Source organism: Cavia porcellus, unplaced genomic scaffold (assembly GCF_034190915.1).
Source record: "Cavia porcellus strain 051 isolate PalLab524CR breed Dunkin Hartley unplaced genomic scaffold, mCavPor4.1 scaffold_8, whole genome shotgun sequence".
Taxonomy (NCBI): Eukaryota; Metazoa; Chordata; class Mammalia; order Rodentia; family Caviidae; genus Cavia; species Cavia porcellus.
In genome coordinates this window covers 46,966,668-46,984,346 of record NW_026947491.1, presented here as the reverse complement: position 1 = coordinate 46,984,346, position 17,679 = coordinate 46,966,668, and the positions used below count along the sequence as shown (strand labels likewise).

The following is a 17,679-nucleotide window of genomic DNA, read 5'->3' as shown; positions in this document are numbered from 1 at the left end:
GTTGCTCTTCTGATGACAATTATAGCAAATGTTCTATTTGATAAAAGAGGTTGATGTTATTTAGAATGCATTTTAATATTCATAATTCTTCTTTGAAGAATATACAGAAAGGTATATTCTGTCTGTTTCTTTCAGTTGCTTTTTCTCTCACACACAAGCACACACATCATTGCTTGTCTGACCATGAGATATTGTTCAATTGTTCATATTTTCAGGAGAAAATATGGAATAGAAATTTTTAAAAATGAAACTCTAAATTTGTCCATAATGCAAACTTTCAAGAACTTTTACCTCATAGAAAACATAAATGATTATATGTATGTGTATATATATATATATATATATATTATATAATATGTGTGTGTATCTTGTTTCAAAGTAGTCCAAAACTTTTGAGGAATAATATTTTCAAAATATGTATGAATAGTGCATTTAAAACATATATCTACTTGTATGTGTGATTTTTAATATATTATCCTTATCACATTTTGTGCTAGTTTGCAACAAAGTATAATGGAATTTCAGAAAATGATTTCTCATATCTAACATCTATTTCTTTACTATTATCAAGAATGTGTATGCTGTGTGTCCATATTGAAATATTATTGGGAATTAAGTATATAGGCATAGTTAATAGTGTACATTATGTATTTGATTAATGGCTATTATTCTTTATCAATAGAAAAATTTTATGAAAATACTATATTATAGTGACCCATAAATTATTTTTTCATTTGTCAAAGGAATATGTTTTTCTAAGAGAGCTTCAATTTTTGGGGATTGATACTGAGAAATTAGACAACCTTGGAAACTCATCTATGTACCTGAATCACCATCACAGAATTTTTCATAATAATGATCATTTATTTGAAACCAAACTAGAATTATTAATATCATTCAGTTGATGTTAAAATCATTCATTTGAAGCTAAGCCAGAAATCTTAAAATAATATTTAAAAATATTTTTCAAAGTGGACATTTATTACCATGAGTTACAAGAAATTAACAGAGAATTTTCCATACAATAAATAAAACTTCCAAAAAAGGAATACAACCTTCATCTGTTAATTATTTCAAATATGCATAAATATGCAAATTTGTAAGATATGCATTTAAACATGTATATTTAAGACACTCATATGGATAGAAAAATGATAAAGTCACAAAATGATGCTATCAAAGGCTATCACTGAGTGGTAAAATTTCAAAGTTATTTTCTTTCCTTACATGTTTATTAGCTAACAATAAGTATATTTTACTTTTACAATAACAATGACTTAATTTCAAACACAACTTTGAAGTCAGCATCTTAGAAATAAGTAAATTTGATTTTGCTATCTGATTCATATTTATGAATCAACTACTTCTATGTTATTTCTGGGTTAAGGCAGAGCAGAGCATTTGCACAGAATGATTTTGTTTTAAGATAACACTGACCATTAGATGGTGCTTAATGTTCAGCAGAGCAAGGGAAGTAGAGGAAATCTAAAAACAGAGTAGTCAAGAAATTAGCTTTTACTAAATGAGATATTTTAAGCCTAGCTATGAAGAGTTAATGTGCACTACTCTCATTCATAGAAATAGTTTACAGAGTTTCAAATCATGCAAATATACAAAAAAAAATCAGAGTAATTGCCTTTTGCACCCCTCATTAGCTACTTAAGATTTTACAAATGAAGCAGTTGGATTGTAGTATTTGCAAATGAATTGGCTTGTTGCATTTTAACTTCAAAAAGTAGAAATTTCCATGAAAGTGAATGAATTAAAACAGCAGATAATTTGCTCATTGGTTTAATAATGCCAATAAGGCATTATTAACATTTTAACTCAATTATTAGCAATTGTATTTACAATGATGCAACCCTGCTATTTACTTAGTCTTTGATTGTGTACTGGATTCTTGTATGTAAGTGAAACGTAGATGTACTACAAAAGAATCAAAAGTGTTTCAGTATGTAGTTACCTCACTCCATTGTTCATTTAGTTTTGAGCTCAGATCTTGTAGCTATTTCACTTAAGATTCTGGAGCTGTGCCTTCTTACGCCCTTATAATCCACTTCTCAAAGTGTTTAACAACTCATTTTAGGTGACCAATAAATTTTATTCAGTTATATATCATTTAAAAATGAGTTCTTAGAGGAATTGCAAGATAGTAAAATATATTTCTAAAAAATAAAAAGTTGTAAAATCATACTTTCTGTGGTAAGTAAAATACATCAATATTTATAAAATGTATCTCCTGTTCCTAGACATAATTTCTGCTATTATCAGAAGCTTTTCATCCCCAAAAACTCAAGATACAGTTTTATTTATAAAATTATACTATGTAAGACCCTGCAAGAAATAAGCACCAAAAAAAATGGAATGTCCGAAATACATACAAAGTAAACTGCACCAAATGTATAAAAAATATGATTGCAAACTGTTAAATGGTACAATACACAAGGATGAAAAAGATCAAATTGACTTGAATGGGATCCTGAAATTTCTTGTTTTTTTCAATTGCCCTTCAACATGAACCTAACTCCCGATAACATGGTATTTTATGCACTTGGGAAAAATGCAGTCTTCCTAACCATATTCACAAAGGCTTGCTTGACTTGCTCATTTCGCAGGCTATAAATAAAGGGGTTCAGCATGGGGGCTACAGATGTGTTTAGCACAGCAACTCCCTTGCTGAGAGATACTCTTTCTCCTGCAGAAGGCTTAATGTACATAAAAATGCAGCTGCCATATGAGATGGAAATGACAATCATATGCGATGAACAGGTAGAGAAAGCCTTTGCCCTCTGAGAAGCAGAAGGAAATTTGAGAATTGTTCTGACAATATATATATAGGATAGGAATATTAATGCTAAAGTAAACATTAAAATAAACAAAGCACCAGAAAATCCCATTATTTCTAGGAATTTTGTGTCTGAACAAGAAAGTTGCAGGAGGGGAAAATAATCACAAGTAAAATGGTCTATAATATTAGATCTACAGTAATCAAGTTGCAACAGCAACATAAGTAGAGGGAAGATGATCAAGAATGAAGTCAACCAGGAAGCAAAGACAAGCATCATGCAGACTTTTGGATTCATGATGGTCATGTAATGCAGAGGCTTGCAGATGGCAATATAACGATCATAGGACATGGCAGCCAGAAGATAAAATTCTGTGACTCCCAGCAGAATGAGAAAAAATAATTGAGCTATACAATCATTAAAGGAAATGGTTTTATTTCCTGATACAATGGTGCCCAGAAACTTGGGAATACTGACAGTTGTAAATGAAATTTCTACTAAGGAGAAATTCCTGAGGAAGTAATACATGGGGGTCTGAAGGTGGGAATCCAGCAGGGTAAGTGTGATGATGGTCAGGTTCCCAGTGATGCTGAGCATGTAGGTGATAAATAGAAATACAAAGATGACAGCCTGGAGCTTTGGGTCATCAGACAACCCCAAAAGGATAAACTCTGTTATTTCTGAATGGTTTCTCATTCTTCAGTTCTGGATATTTTTCTCTTGCAGAATCTATAGATGAAAGAGCAGACTTGTATTATGATAAGTACACAAGAATGGAGCTTCAATTGTACTCACATATTGTACCACGGCTACATGCCAGGGATAATGACAATGATCTTTTAATTTCTATTCTTACAGAGTAAAACTGTGTAGTGAAGTCATAGTTAAAGAACAGTTTCAAATCTCCAAAGCCATATCATCTCACAACAGTTAGAAAACATATTGATAAAAAATACCAAATTCTGACCAGAATATGGAATAAAGTAACTCTTAAACATTATCAGTTATGGTGCAAATTTATATAGCCATAATCCAGAACATGCAGGTTCACAAGAAATCTAAAAAATAGAGCTACCATCTGAAACAGTTATCCTATTCCTTTGCTTATGTCCAAAGGAAATGAAATCAGCATAGAAAAGAATTATCTGTATGCCCATATTTATTGTAGCACTACTAACCATATCCAAAATTTTAAATCAGCTTGTCTTTTGAAAAATGAATGGAAAGGAAATATGATACATAAATAAACTATAACATTTTAATGAAAACTTCTATGCAATTTACTACAAAATGAATGGAACTGAAGGACATTTTGTTCAGCGATAAAACCAGACCCAAAAAAAGACAAGTGTTGCTTGTTTCCTCTTGTATGTGGAAACTAAAAAAATATCCTGAAGGTAGAATAGTGTTTAATATGTATCAGGAATGATTTTTGTGTGAAAAGTAACTACATATAATCACTGCATGCTATGATTTTACACACTAAAGTCTATTAAATTGTATAAAATATAGATGATGGAAAATAATAAAGATATGTTGGTATCCTCCATCTTGAAGTGATAGGCAAAAAGTTTGTTACAGGATACTTCTCTCTCCAAACGCTACCTCTTACCTTTAAGATGTCTTCTCAGATATAATCACCTTCATGTCATTGCTTCAGTCTCTACACATTAATCCTTTGTGTAAAAGTTTTATTACACTGAAAATTATCAAAAATAGGAAAATTATGTTATTTTTAAAAAGTGATAGTTTTTGCCTTAGTGACCTGTCAATTTTTACAAACTGACACAGCTTTTCTAGCTCCTATTTCTCCCACATAAGAAGTCAGATATTCTAAAGCCATTACCATGAGCATCTTACATGTTAGAAATAGAAGGGAGCAAGATATACAAAACAATGTGAATTGCAGGGTTTAAGCATGATACTTACTATATTTGCATTACATCTTCTCATGTGTAATATCTGTTACAATATATCTCATTTAGCCCTTGAAACACATAGGAGAGAATTGTACCCTTATTCCACAAAAAAAGCACGGAAGCTCTCAGAGATCCTGTTGCTTCCTTTCATTCCTATGGCTAGCAATGTCAGCTCTCTTAAATTACAGTTTTCCATTAAAGACAGAACTTCCCAAGCTGCAAAACACAAACGTAGTGGATTACTCCTTGTAATCATCAGAAAATGAATAAATTGATGGCATGAAAGAAAAAAAAACGTAGTCATTTCATAAATTCTCATATATCATGCATGAAAACATTACACCATTATACACTGTTTAAAGGATCAGAGCATGAACTGTTAAGTGTTGAATCAACACTGAAATTTAAGAGTTTTCCAATGATTTATTTCTGCTTTTCATGTAGTTGCACAAATAATCAGAATGGCTGGAATTATAAAAGTACATGTACATATCACTGAACATGCTCTTTCATCAACTGATCCAGTTTGCTGTTTTTACTTACAAAGTTTTTGTTTTAATAGTTCTATTTAATACAGAGCGGATATACTTCTGTCACTGTATAGATGAGGAAAGTGACAAATATAAAATACAAATAATGTCATGAATTAGTTTAAAATTGGTATCAATCCTATTTATGTTTTATATAGTGTGAGCATCTTAATGTTTTATTAGTTCTCTCTACCAGAAGCTCAAGGGATTAATTCAGTGGATCAAAGTTGCCAGAAGAATACAAAACGAAAATGCCACAAAGGAATAAAATGCACCACACATATTGGTATGGAATTTGAGAAAGATGCATGGGGACAGTGTCCAGTGAGACAGAAAAAAAGTAATAACAAGTAGAAATAGATTTATTTATTTGGGAGTGATTTTGAGACAGTGATGCCTGCCAAATATAGAACTATAGCTCCTAATATAGATCTATCCCAAATATTTTATCACAATTTTCAAACTGAAGATCTGTTAAATTGACTAAGTACATTCATCATCTGCTTTATTTTTAATCTATGTCCACTGAGAATTTTACTACCCTAATGCTGTTCACATTTTAAAAGTTTTTAACTGAACAATAGCTTAACAATAACAGTTGATGAGTTTCTTGATTGTGGAGATTGATGATTTAATTTACTTGCTAAGTATACTATCATGAAGTTGTTTTTCCCATACAAAAGCTAATGTGACTGAAAGCATCTGATAAAATATTGCAGATTATTTATAAAAATTAGCAAAATCAAAAATACATCAAAAAGTTTTTGTTTTCTTTTCAAGTTGGTATACCATATTAACTACTGTTACTTAATAAACCTAGTGTTTTCTGTTTTTCTAAAAATATCTTTACTTGTATATACAAAACAAATAATTATTTATTTTAGAATGTATCTGTGAAAATTAAAGAAGATGTAGCACAGAATACATCTAATCAAAATGAGGCACATAATGAGCACTCATTAGAAAAACTTTTTACTTAGGATATTTGTGTCAGATATTCAGGTTACATGACAGTATTAGAGGCTAACATAGCATTTATATTTATATAATAGGTAGAGATAAAGAAAACATAAAATGTGTTAAAATATATGCTATCTGTATTTCTTAATAATATGCAATATGAATTGGAAAGTATTTCTAAGTAGAGGGTCTGTGGTTATAGCTCATAAGCACAGTACCTACCTGGAAAGCACAAGATCATCAGTCTGATTCCTAGTTCAAAATAATAAAATGTACATCTAAGTAGAGAGACCTGGTTTCATCAGATGAGTGTGAAGAATTAGAAAATGAACCATATAGACATCTTGCAAGAAATATGAGTTATAGATATCCATTATATTTCATAGAATAGTAAAGGCAAGTATTTATAACAGATACTATATAATGTAAGTCAACTTAAATGGGGCTTAACTCTAGAAGTCATTAAAGTTAAATATTTTATTATTAATGTTAATCAAAAAAGTTACTGATATACTGATTTTGTATTAATAATTTAAAATGAATGATTACATGAAAACTACACTTGCTTCTAAAAAATAAACATCATCGTTTTCAGATTACTAAGAATGGTGAAGTCAGTGAGCTCAGCATGGCAGGTAATTGTGAGATGGCTAACAGAAGAAAGTAGAAAGCTTAATTCCTGCATTCCACTATTGATCTTTCTGGTTACATTCATTCTTGTTAATAATAATTCCATTTATTATTATTAGACAGTGCTTTATGAAGAAAGTTTCTGAGGGCCTGTTTTACCTACTGGTTCCTTAAAGTGTAAATATAGGGTTCAAAACGGGAGCAATTGAAGTGTTGAGAACAGCTTCTCCTTGAGTCAATGATGCTATTTCATTAGCTGAAAGTTTGACATAAGTAAAATATGCAACATCTATATGAGATGGAGATAACAATCATGTGAGATGAACAGGTAGAGAAACCCTTTTCCTCTGACCAGCAGAAGGGATTCTCAGAATGGTGCGAATGATACATATGTAGGAAAGAATCATAAGTGCCATTGTGAAGATCAGAGTAACAAAGGCAAAGTAAAAGCCAACTATCTCCAAAAGTCATGTATCTGAGCATGAGAGTTATAAGAGGGTGAACTAGTCATAAGAGAAGTGATTGACGACATTTGAAGCACAGAAATCTAACTGGAGGATAAGTGTGAGTGGTGAGAAAATGGTCAGAAATTCTGCTAGGCAAGAACTAAAGGCAGAAGCACACAGATTTTCTTATTCATGATGTTTATGTAGTGCAGAGACTTACAGATGGCTTCACAGCAATCACAGGGCATAGCTATCAAAAGAAAAAAGTATCAGACACACCTAAGTAGATGAAGAAAAAAAATTGATCTAAGCAGTTGTTACAGGAAATGATCTTGACTTTAGTAATTATTGAACACAAATATCTTGGGATGGAAACACTGGTAAATGTAATTTCCAACAAGAAGAAATTTCATAGGAAGGAGTACATGGGGATCTTTAATTGTGATATTGATCATGGTAAGTTTCCAGTGTTACTTAGTACATAGGTTATAAATAAAAAAATAAAAATTTCAGCTTGAAGTTCTGGGTTTTCTGATATTCCCAAGAGTACAAACTCACTAATTATTGTGTGATTACGCATGATAATGTTTTATTTTAAAAATTTCATTTCTGTGAAACAAATCTAAAAGAAAGATTAAATTCATGTCCGGGGATTAAAATTGTAAACATAATGTGAACCATCTCCGGTGTAATGAAGTGATAGACCCTTTTGCCCTTAAGTTTCTATGTCATCTCGTTCCTATTAAAATATAGTGCATATGGCCAGGGCTTTAGTTCAGCATCATAAACATCTGCCTAGCATGCCTGAGGTCATGAATTTGATCCCCTGTATAAATAAATAAATAAATAGATAAATAATACCACATGTATAATCCTTCCTCTATTCAGAAGGCATTCTGTATTTGCAGGTGTATGTTTAAAGCCCCTTATGAGTTATAATATTTAATAAATACATAGTCAAATCTCTATATGTACAACACATGTTTGAATCATGATGTCTACAATAGTATTTGTTAACTATATATGTAATTTGAATACTAAGACTTTCTTCTCCAAAATCCTGTGTATTTAGGACTAAGTATCTAATTATTAACTTTAATTCTCATATCACTTATAAACTTACAAAATTTATTGTTGTAAATTGATTCCTACTTATAATTAGTAAGATTAATAGGAGTGATTGTAATTTTATACTAATTATATACTTTTTAAATAGAATTGTAGAATTATATGTGGTTTCAGTCACAGAGCTTTAGAATTGAATTGCCTAGGTTGTAAACAAAATTAAAATTGATTTATTGAAAAGAAAACATGGGCCAGACTGTTGAATTCAAACTCACAGAGCTGGGCTAAGTAACATATCTACAACATACTGATGTATTTGTATGGCTTGTATGCCCCTTAAATTAATAATGAATTTTATTTTTAATTCTCAGTAACTTGTATTTCCTTTAAATTTTTTGAGAAGAAATTCAAAAAGGAGATTTTGATGTCAAAGTACATCATTGCCTCCTTTTTTGAACAAACAAAATAAATATAAGTTTCTATAGGCTTTAGACTATGGAAATCACAAAGCTGTGAAATATAAAATATACCACTTCTGTCTCATGTTTTCTCCTTATCTTTAGCACAGAGCAATCTGACTGTGATATAAATTCTCAAGCAATATTTGTTGTATCACTTTGTATAGGATATTAAAACTAAGATTGTACATTTCTTTTTTCTTAAAACAACATTTCTTTTGTTCAGTAAAAGAACCATTTTGTCACTAATATACTAGAAAAACTGTTAGTGTGGTTTGGCGAATGTTTCAGATATATTAAAATGTAAATTTAATCATCCTGAGTGTTAATATGAGTGATAACATGGTTATGTTGGATCTTTGCAATTTTTTATAATCAAATAAACTAGGAAAACAGATAAAAATAAATTTCTTTAATACTATTGAGCATACTTTTCATATGGTATTATGATGCCAAACAAAAATGGAATCCTTGGTTTTCTAGGTTTCACGAAAATATAAAATTTAATGCATTTATAAATTTTGAGAAAATTTTGTCATGCTGTCTATTCTTACATGGGTCTATTATATAAAATCTTGTTGTGCAGGAAAAGAATAGGTTGAATTACATATAAGATTTACAGAAGACTTTGTTACACGTAAAAGTAAATCACTGTACATTTTATTTTTCTAAAAAAACAAAATCACTGCTGCGACATGAACTCAAAACCTCTTATGGTAACCCTAAGAGTGCTTTAATGTTTTATTAGTACATATTTGTTATACATAATGTTTACATTCCGTTGGTGTAGTTGGTGCATGTATATAACGTACCTTAATTCATTTTTAATCCCTTTTTCCTGTCCATATTTTTTTTCATCCCTTTTGATCTCCTTCCTCCCTGGGAAAGATCTGAGACTTCTTTCAATAAATTTTCAAGGAAAACTATATTAAAATACTACAATGGAAAACATTTTGAAATCTCGAAATAATATATTGACAGAATACTACACAAAAATCACATACGTTTACCTCTCATGTCATTGGATAATTCCCCAAGAAACTAAGTTGAAGAAAGGAAAGGTGAATACAGAAATAAATTCAAGAGATGCATTGAGATTATTATATATCTTTCTGGAATGCCAAGCCATACAGTAAAATAAAAGCAAAAGTGTAACGGAAGTCAGATGATATAAAACCCACTTAATGCAAACTTACCATGGAATAAGTAATTTCCCTGGAAGGTTTTTGTTATGCATTTATTTTCCATCATACTGCAAAGTTGCAGGAAACAGGATGACTTTGTAATATTCATCTTTTTATATACTTTCAACAACAAATACTGGTAAAATAGACCATAAAAATCTGCATTAAGAATGGCTAGAAAAATAGAGAATACTATGAACTTCAGATTCCCTGTATGAAGAAAAATAAATATTCAAGGTCATAAAATGGATGGAAAAAATTAGAAAAATAATATTAAAAAATGCAAAAAAAAACTTGGTTGTAAATGTAATTTCTTGTTTCATATAATAATTAAAAAGAAACATAGGGTAGTAACACAAAATAATAAATTCATTTAAGAAGTGTTTATTCCTCTCAGTCTTTAACACCTAAATTTTTTATTAATAATAACCAGTGAACAAGTTTATGTTTTATAAATAGCTGGTTTTCTATTAGGAATTAAAATTAATAATTATAAGAAAATTTCAGGTAGTTTTATTTTATTTTTTTGAAATTTTTAAAAGAAAAAACATAAAAAGAGTAGAAACAATACAGAATTGAAAAATAAACAGTAAGAAATCATCAGTCGATAAGTTACATACCGTCAACTTAGAAATAGTTGCTCAAGTTACAAAATTAAAGCATACAAAGTGATAGTCAAACAATAATGTTGCAAACAGTTCTGTTCAATGATCCAACAAGAACTTAGTAATATGGTTATAATTCCTACACACTTGTGTTTTTTTTTTAATTTTATTTAAAAGGAAAAAGAGAAAAAACAAAACAAAGCAGTTTAAGGGTACAAGTAATACAGAACTACAAAAAAAATCACCAGTTAATAAATTATACATTATCATCTTAGAGATAGTTGCTCAAGTTACAGTATCAAAGCATACAAAGTGGACATTCAAACAGAGAGACTGCAAACAGTTGTGTTCAATGATCCAACCAAAAACATTAATATGGTCAGCTATTTAACACCCCTACACTTGCAGTTGTATCCTTTAGAGCAGTCTTTTTTCACTCTCTTTTTTACAACAAAGTTTACACATTTTGGGTTTCATTAATCCTTAGTTATTAATACTTTTTTTGGAAGATAATAAAGTCAAATATGGCAAAACAAAGCTGTCAGTCAAAACCAAGGTTAGACATAGTACATGATGTAAAAACAGAGTACAAGGTTATCAATAATGGTTACCATAATGCCTCTTGCTTCCTTAAAAAGAATTGTCTATCTCATTAGGTATTATAAAGTTGAACAAAACAGTAGAGAACGAGACAAATAAAACTTAAACATTGTAAACATTACAGGACTTCCAAAGGAGATAATAGTCAAACCAGAATGGGCATCTTAGTGAATCTTATTGCCTTCAAAGTAGTTGCCTATACCCTAAAACTTGATACTGTCATATAGAACAGAACAGAGTCTAATCAGTCAAAACAAGATAGTGGGGGTATTACAGGACTTCAAATCAAGTTAATAGGAAATCAAAAAGTTACTATAATATATCCTGGTAATTTTTTTTAATTTTTCCCCTTAATTAAAAAAACCATAAAAATAACTCAATAATTTTTTAATGAATAAGGGAGAGATTGAGATAAAAGAGGACATAACAACATAACAATACTGGTCAAAACATGACTGTTTCAGCAACCTAGTGCTTCACCACCAAATAACCTGATTTAATAGTAGTTACAATAGTGTCAGTCTTTTTCCTTGAAATATTTGAATATAACTTCATATACTATAACTTCAAATATTTCCATATCAAGAAGTCCAGACTAAAGCCTTTCCAATTAATAAGTGAAAACTTTATAAGGCTTCAAGGCCACATAATGGGGAATCATGATTACCAAATACTTTTATATATTTGAATCATTACTTACATTAGGGAAACTATTCGGTATTCACACATGCGACATTGATTTATTTCAATTATGAGTATGGTCTCAAGCTGCGCCCATTTATTGATAAATATCTCAATGTGATCCCTCTTTATAGCTGAGTAATACTCCATTGTATAGAAATACAATGACTTTTTTATCCATTCCTCAGTTGATAGACACTTTGGTTGTTTCCAAGATATGGCGATTACAAATTGTGCTGCTATAAACATAGGTGCACATATATCACTGTAGTATGATGCTTTCAGTTCTTCTGAGAATATGCCTAGAAGTGGAATAGCTGGAATAAATGGGACTTCCAATCACAGCTTTTTGAGAAATCTCCAGACTGACCTCCTAAAAGGTTGTACCAGTCTACACTCCCACCAGCAGTGTAGGAGAGTTCCTTTTTCCCCACAGCCTCTCCAGCATTTGTTGTTGGTTTTCTTGATCCTGGCCATTCTTTCAGGAGTGAGATGGAAATTCTGTGGTTTTAGTTTGCATTTCTCTGATGACCAATGATGATGAACATTTTTTCATGTATTTATTTGCCATTTGTATTTCATCATCTGAGAAGTGCATATTCATCTCAGATGCCCATTTTTGGACTGGATCTTTGAATTTTGGGGGTCTGAGTTTTTTTACTCTTTATATGTTTTAGACAAGAGTCCCTTGTCTGAGAGAGAGTTCACTAAAATCTTTTCCCAGTTTGTGGGTTTTCTTTGCACTATGCTGGAGATTTCTTTTGATATGCAGAAACTTTTTAATAAGAAATGGCCCCACTTATAGATTCTGGGAAGTATTTCCCATGTGGTTTGAATCCTGTTCATGAATTCTCTACCTATCCCTATGTCTTCAAGGTTTCTACCCAATTTGTCTTCCAATAGATTTAATGTTTCTGTTTTAATACTCAGATCTTTGACCCATTTAGATTTTAATTTAGTACATGGTGATAGGCATGGGTCTAGCTTTAGTTTTTGGCAAATGAAGAGCCAGTTTTTCCAGCACCATTTATTAAAGAGATTGTCATTCTTCCAGTGAACCTGTTTGGCTCCTTTATCAAAGATAAGGTAGTTGAGTGTGTTTGTAGTTGTGGTTGTATCTTCTAATCTATTCCATTGATCTTTGTCTCTGTTTTGATTCCAGTACCATGTTGATTTTACTACTGTTGCTTTGCAGTATAACTTCAAGTCAGGGATTGTGATGCCTCCTGCCTTGCCTTTGCTGCTTAGATTTGCTCTTGCTATTCTAGGTCTCTTCTGATTCCAGATGAATTTTAGGAGTGATTTCTATAGATTTATAATGTATGTTGATGGTATTTTTATTGGGATTGCATTGAATCTGTATAACAGCTTTGGGAGAATGGCCATTTTCACAATGTTTGTTCTTCCTATCCATGAGCAAGCGATCCATGAGCAAGCGATGTCTTTCCATTTTCTGAGATCATCTTCAATTTCTTTTTTCAGTGTATTATAATTTTCCCTGTATAGTGCTTTCACTTCTTTCGTAAGAGTAATTCCTAAATTTTTTTTTTTTTTGCTTTCTAGTGTGAAGAGTGTGGTTTCTCTAATTTCGCTCTCTGTGATTTTATTGTAGGTGTATAGGAATGCAATTGATTTCTGAGTATTGATTTTGTATTCAGCTGTATTACTGAATTTATTTATTATATCTAAGAGTCTTTCAATGGAGTTTAGGGGGTCTTCTATGTAGGGCATCATGTCATCTACAAGCAATGATAATTTAACTTCTTCTTTTCATATCTTTACCCCTTTTATTTCTCCGTGTTGTCTAATTGCCCTGGCTAATACTTCCAGTATTATATTAAATAGGAGTGGCGATAAAGTACATCCTTGTCTTGTGCCTGATTTTAAAGTAAAGGCTTTCAATTTTTGGCCATTTAGTATGATACAGGTTGTTGATTTGTCATATATTGGCCTTTATTATATTGAGGTAAAGACCATCTATTCCAACTTTCTGTAAAGTTCTTATTAAGAATGAGTGTTGGACCTTATCGAAGGCTTTTTCTGCATCTATAGAAATGATCATGTGATTCTTACTTTTGGCTTTATTGATATGGTGAATTACATTTATTGATTTACATATTTTGAACCATCTTTGCATTCCTGGGATGAATTCCACTTGGTCATGGTGTATAATCTTCTTGAGATTTGCTGCATCCTATTTGCCGATGTTTTATTGAGGATTTTTGCATCTGTGTTCATTAGGGAGATTGGTCTATAGTTCTCTTTTTTTAGTTGGGTCTTTCTCAGGTTTTCGTACTAGAGTAATATTTGCTTCCAGGAATGACTTAGGAAGGATTGCTTCCCTTTCAATTTCATTGAATAGTTTGAGGAGTGTCGGCATTAGGTCTTCTTTGTATTTCTTTTAGAATTCTGCAGTGAATCCATCTGGGCCTGGGCTCTTCTTTGTAGGTAAGGACTTAATTACATTTTCAATTTCATTGAAATTGGGTTATTCAACAGTTTTACATCCTCTTGATCTAGCTTTGGTACTTCATATGTTTCTAAGAATCTGTCTATTTCTTCTGTGTTATCAAACTTTGAGAGTAGAGGTTTTCGAAATAGGTGTTGATGATCTTCTGTATTTCTGTAGAATCTGTAGTGATTTCACCTTTTTAATTTCTTATTGCATGAATGTGAGCTTTTTCTTCCCTTTTTAAAATAAGTTTGGCTAGGGGCTTATCTATTTTATTTATTCTTTCAAAAAACCAATTCTTTGATTCGTTGATTCTTTGGATGGTTTTCTTAGTCTCTATTGCATTGATTTCTGCTGTGATTTTTATAATTCCCTCTCTTCTTTTGGCTTTGGGCTTGACTTGCTCTTCTTTTTCTAGCTGTTTTAGTTGTAGCATCAGGTTATTTATTTCTATTCATTCTGTTTTCCTGATGTTGGAACTCAGTGCAATAAATATTCCTCTGAGGATGGCTTTCATCGCATCCCACAGATTCCAGTAAGGTGTATCTGCATTTTCATTTTCTTGTAGGTATTGTTTAATTTCTTCTTTAATTTCTTCTGTGACCCACTGATTACTCAAGAGTGTGTTATTCAGTTTCCATGTGTTTGCGTGATTTTTGCAGTATCTTTTATCATTAATTTCTAACTTCAGAGTGCTATGATCCAATAACATGCAAGGGATGATTTCAACTCTTTTGCATTTGTTTAAATATGTTCTGTGAGCTAATATATTGTCTATTTTAGAGAATGATCCATGTACTGCTGAGAAGAATGAGTATTCAGATGTTGTTTGGTGAAATATTCTGTACACGTCTATCAAATCTATTTGTTCACAGGTGTGATTCTTCTCTTATTTCTTTGCTCATTTTCTGTCTGGTTGATCTGTCCCTTGGTGTCAGTGGCATATTAAGGTCTCCTGTTACAATTGTGTTACTGATAATTTAAGTTTTCGTTTCTATTAATAGTTGTTTTATGTAACTGGGTGCTCTGGAGTTTGGTGCATGTATATTTAAGATAGTTATCTCTTCCTCTTGGAGTTTTCCTCTTACGAGTTTGTAGTGACCTTCTTTGTCCTTTATGGTCATTGTTGATTTAAATTCACGTTGTCTGCAAACAGAATGGATACTCCTGCTTTTTTCTTTTCTTTTTTTTTTTTTTTTTTTTTTATTCGTGCTGCATGAAGTATTGTTTTCCATCCTTTGACTTTCAGTCTGTGAGTATCCTTCTGGGTTAGATGGGTTTCCTGTAAATAGCATATGGTTAGATTTTGTTTCTTGATCCATTCTGCTAGTCTGCTTCTTTTGATTGGTGCATTGAGACCATTTACATTAATGATTATAACTGTTAAATACTGGTTTATTGTTGACATGTTATCTCTCTGCTCTTGCATCTTTATCTTTCTGTTCTATTTAATTATCTGCTTTGCTTAGTGGTATTTTCCTTTGTGTATCTGAACTGTTTTTCAATATTTTTTTTGCAGGGTTGGCTTGGTGTTCATGAAGTTCTTCAGCTATTCTTTGTCATGGAAGTATTGTATTTCACCATCAATTTTGAATGATAGTTTTGCAGGGTACATCAGTCTAGGTTGGAAATCATTTTGCTTTAGGATCTGGAATACTTCACTCCATGCTCTTCTTGACTTTATTGTTTGTGCTGCGAAGTCTGTTGTGGTTCTCATAGGTTTTCCTTTATAAGTTATCTGTCTTTTCTCTCTGACAGCTTTTAATAATCTAATCTTGTGTTGGATTTCTGGGATGGTGATTATTATATGTCTGGTTGTAGTTTTATTTTGGTTATGGCTATTTGGGGTTCTATATGCTTCACTGATCCTAATGTCAGTTTCTGATCTCATGCTTGGGAAATTTTCAGCTATTACTTCTCTAAATATCCTCTTGACATCCTTTATGTTGTCTCCTTCTTTTTCATTAATCCCTATCAATCTTATGTTATTTTTCTTTGCATCATCTTGCAATTGTTGAATTGTTATTTCCTGATTCCTTGTTATTTTTAAAAGATCTTTCCTTTCCTCTTCACTAGCTACAATCCTGTCTTCAAGGTCTGAATTTCTATCTTCACTCTCATTGAGGTGGTTTTTACAACTTTCAGTGGAGTTTTTTATTTCCTGTGTATCTCTATGCATCTGCATTGTGTATTCTGTTTGTTTTTTATATTGCTCATCTAGGGATTCTATCTTTTGGTTTAGTTCCTCCAATTTTTTAACTGTGTTTTCTTTAGATATATTCAGAATATCTTTCATTTCTTTTATCATCTCTTCTTTTACCTGGGAGATTATTTCGAGTTTGAATTCCTTTAAAGCTTCCTGGGGTTGCTTGTTAATTTCAGTAGCTATTATGTCCAATATTTGAGGTGAATGGCATATATTTTCTTCTATATGCATCGCTCCTAGGGTTTCTTGAGATGCGGTCGAGGTTTGAGGTTGTAATTTGGTCTTTTGTTTTGTCATTTTCCTATATTTCTGTGTTTCAAGTGTTATTTGAAAGCTTCCTCAGCATCTGTTGGAAATCCACTTCTATGTTCGCAGCTCCTGGGACTCTGCCACCAAGTTCCCCCAAGCCACTGGGCCTGTAGAACCAATGGCCCTCTTCTGCCTGTTTAGAACTCCATAGTTTCAGATAATTTGGGCTCCAGGGACACTGTGCACCCACCTGCTTGCTGGAAGCTCCACAGTTCTCCATGTGTAGCCGGAATGGGGAGGCAGATGTAGATATCTCAAACCCACTTATATCCTTCACTGTACCCAGAAGCCTGGAGGGTCCTGAGCAGTCTGGGCTTGGGGCAGAGTGCTCTGAGCACTTATGCAAGCCACGGGTCCTCTAGAACTGGTGATGATCGCCTGCTTGCTGAGATATCCACAGTCCTCCAGACACACGGGGAGGCGGATGCAGGCACCCCAGATCCGCCCAGCCCTTTCTCTGCACCCAGATGGTGCAGCGCAGGAGTCCCAAATAGGCTGGGCTCCAGGGATAGTGACGCCTGCCTGCTTGCTAGAAACTCCACAGTTCTCCAAGTGCAGTTGGAATGGGGAGGCAGATGTATATGCCTCAAACCCACTTATCTACTTCACTGCACCCGGGAACAGAGGGTCCCGAACAGTCTCCACACTTGTTTTTTATCTTAAAGAGGGTAAGATTAAACATAGCAAAACAGAACAAAATTGTTTATACAGAAACAATATAAAGAAACATAGATTTCAAATCAAGCCCACTGGAGATCTTCACTGTCCATCTTATTGTCTCTAGTTTTCTTCTAAATGGTTGTCCCCATCTTTACATAAATTGAATATATCCTGGACATTATAGAACT

The 17,679-nt window shown here is 32.2% G+C and overlaps 1 protein-coding gene and 1 pseudogene across 1 annotated transcript; both read right to left on the bottom strand.

The window, feature by feature from the left end:
- Nucleotides 1-2,543: 2,543 nt before the first annotated feature.
- On the bottom strand, nucleotides 2,544-3,482 carry LOC100715441 (olfactory receptor 6C1-like). The gene has a single exon (XM_003476001.1). The coding sequence runs from the start codon at nucleotides 3,480-3,482 to the stop codon at nucleotides 2,544-2,546; it is 939 nt and encodes a 312-aa protein (XP_003476049.1).
- Nucleotides 3,483-6,915: 3,433 nt separating this feature from the next.
- LOC100715724 (olfactory receptor 6C3-like) lies at nucleotides 6,916-7,851 on the bottom strand (annotated as a pseudogene).
- Between the last annotated feature and the right edge of the window lie 9,828 nt (nucleotides 7,852-17,679).

Coding starts and splice junctions, on each gene's coding strand:
- LOC100715441 (XM_003476001.1), bottom strand. CDS start 3,482: ATGAGAAACCATTCAGAAATAACAGAGTTTATCCTTTTGGGGTTGTCT.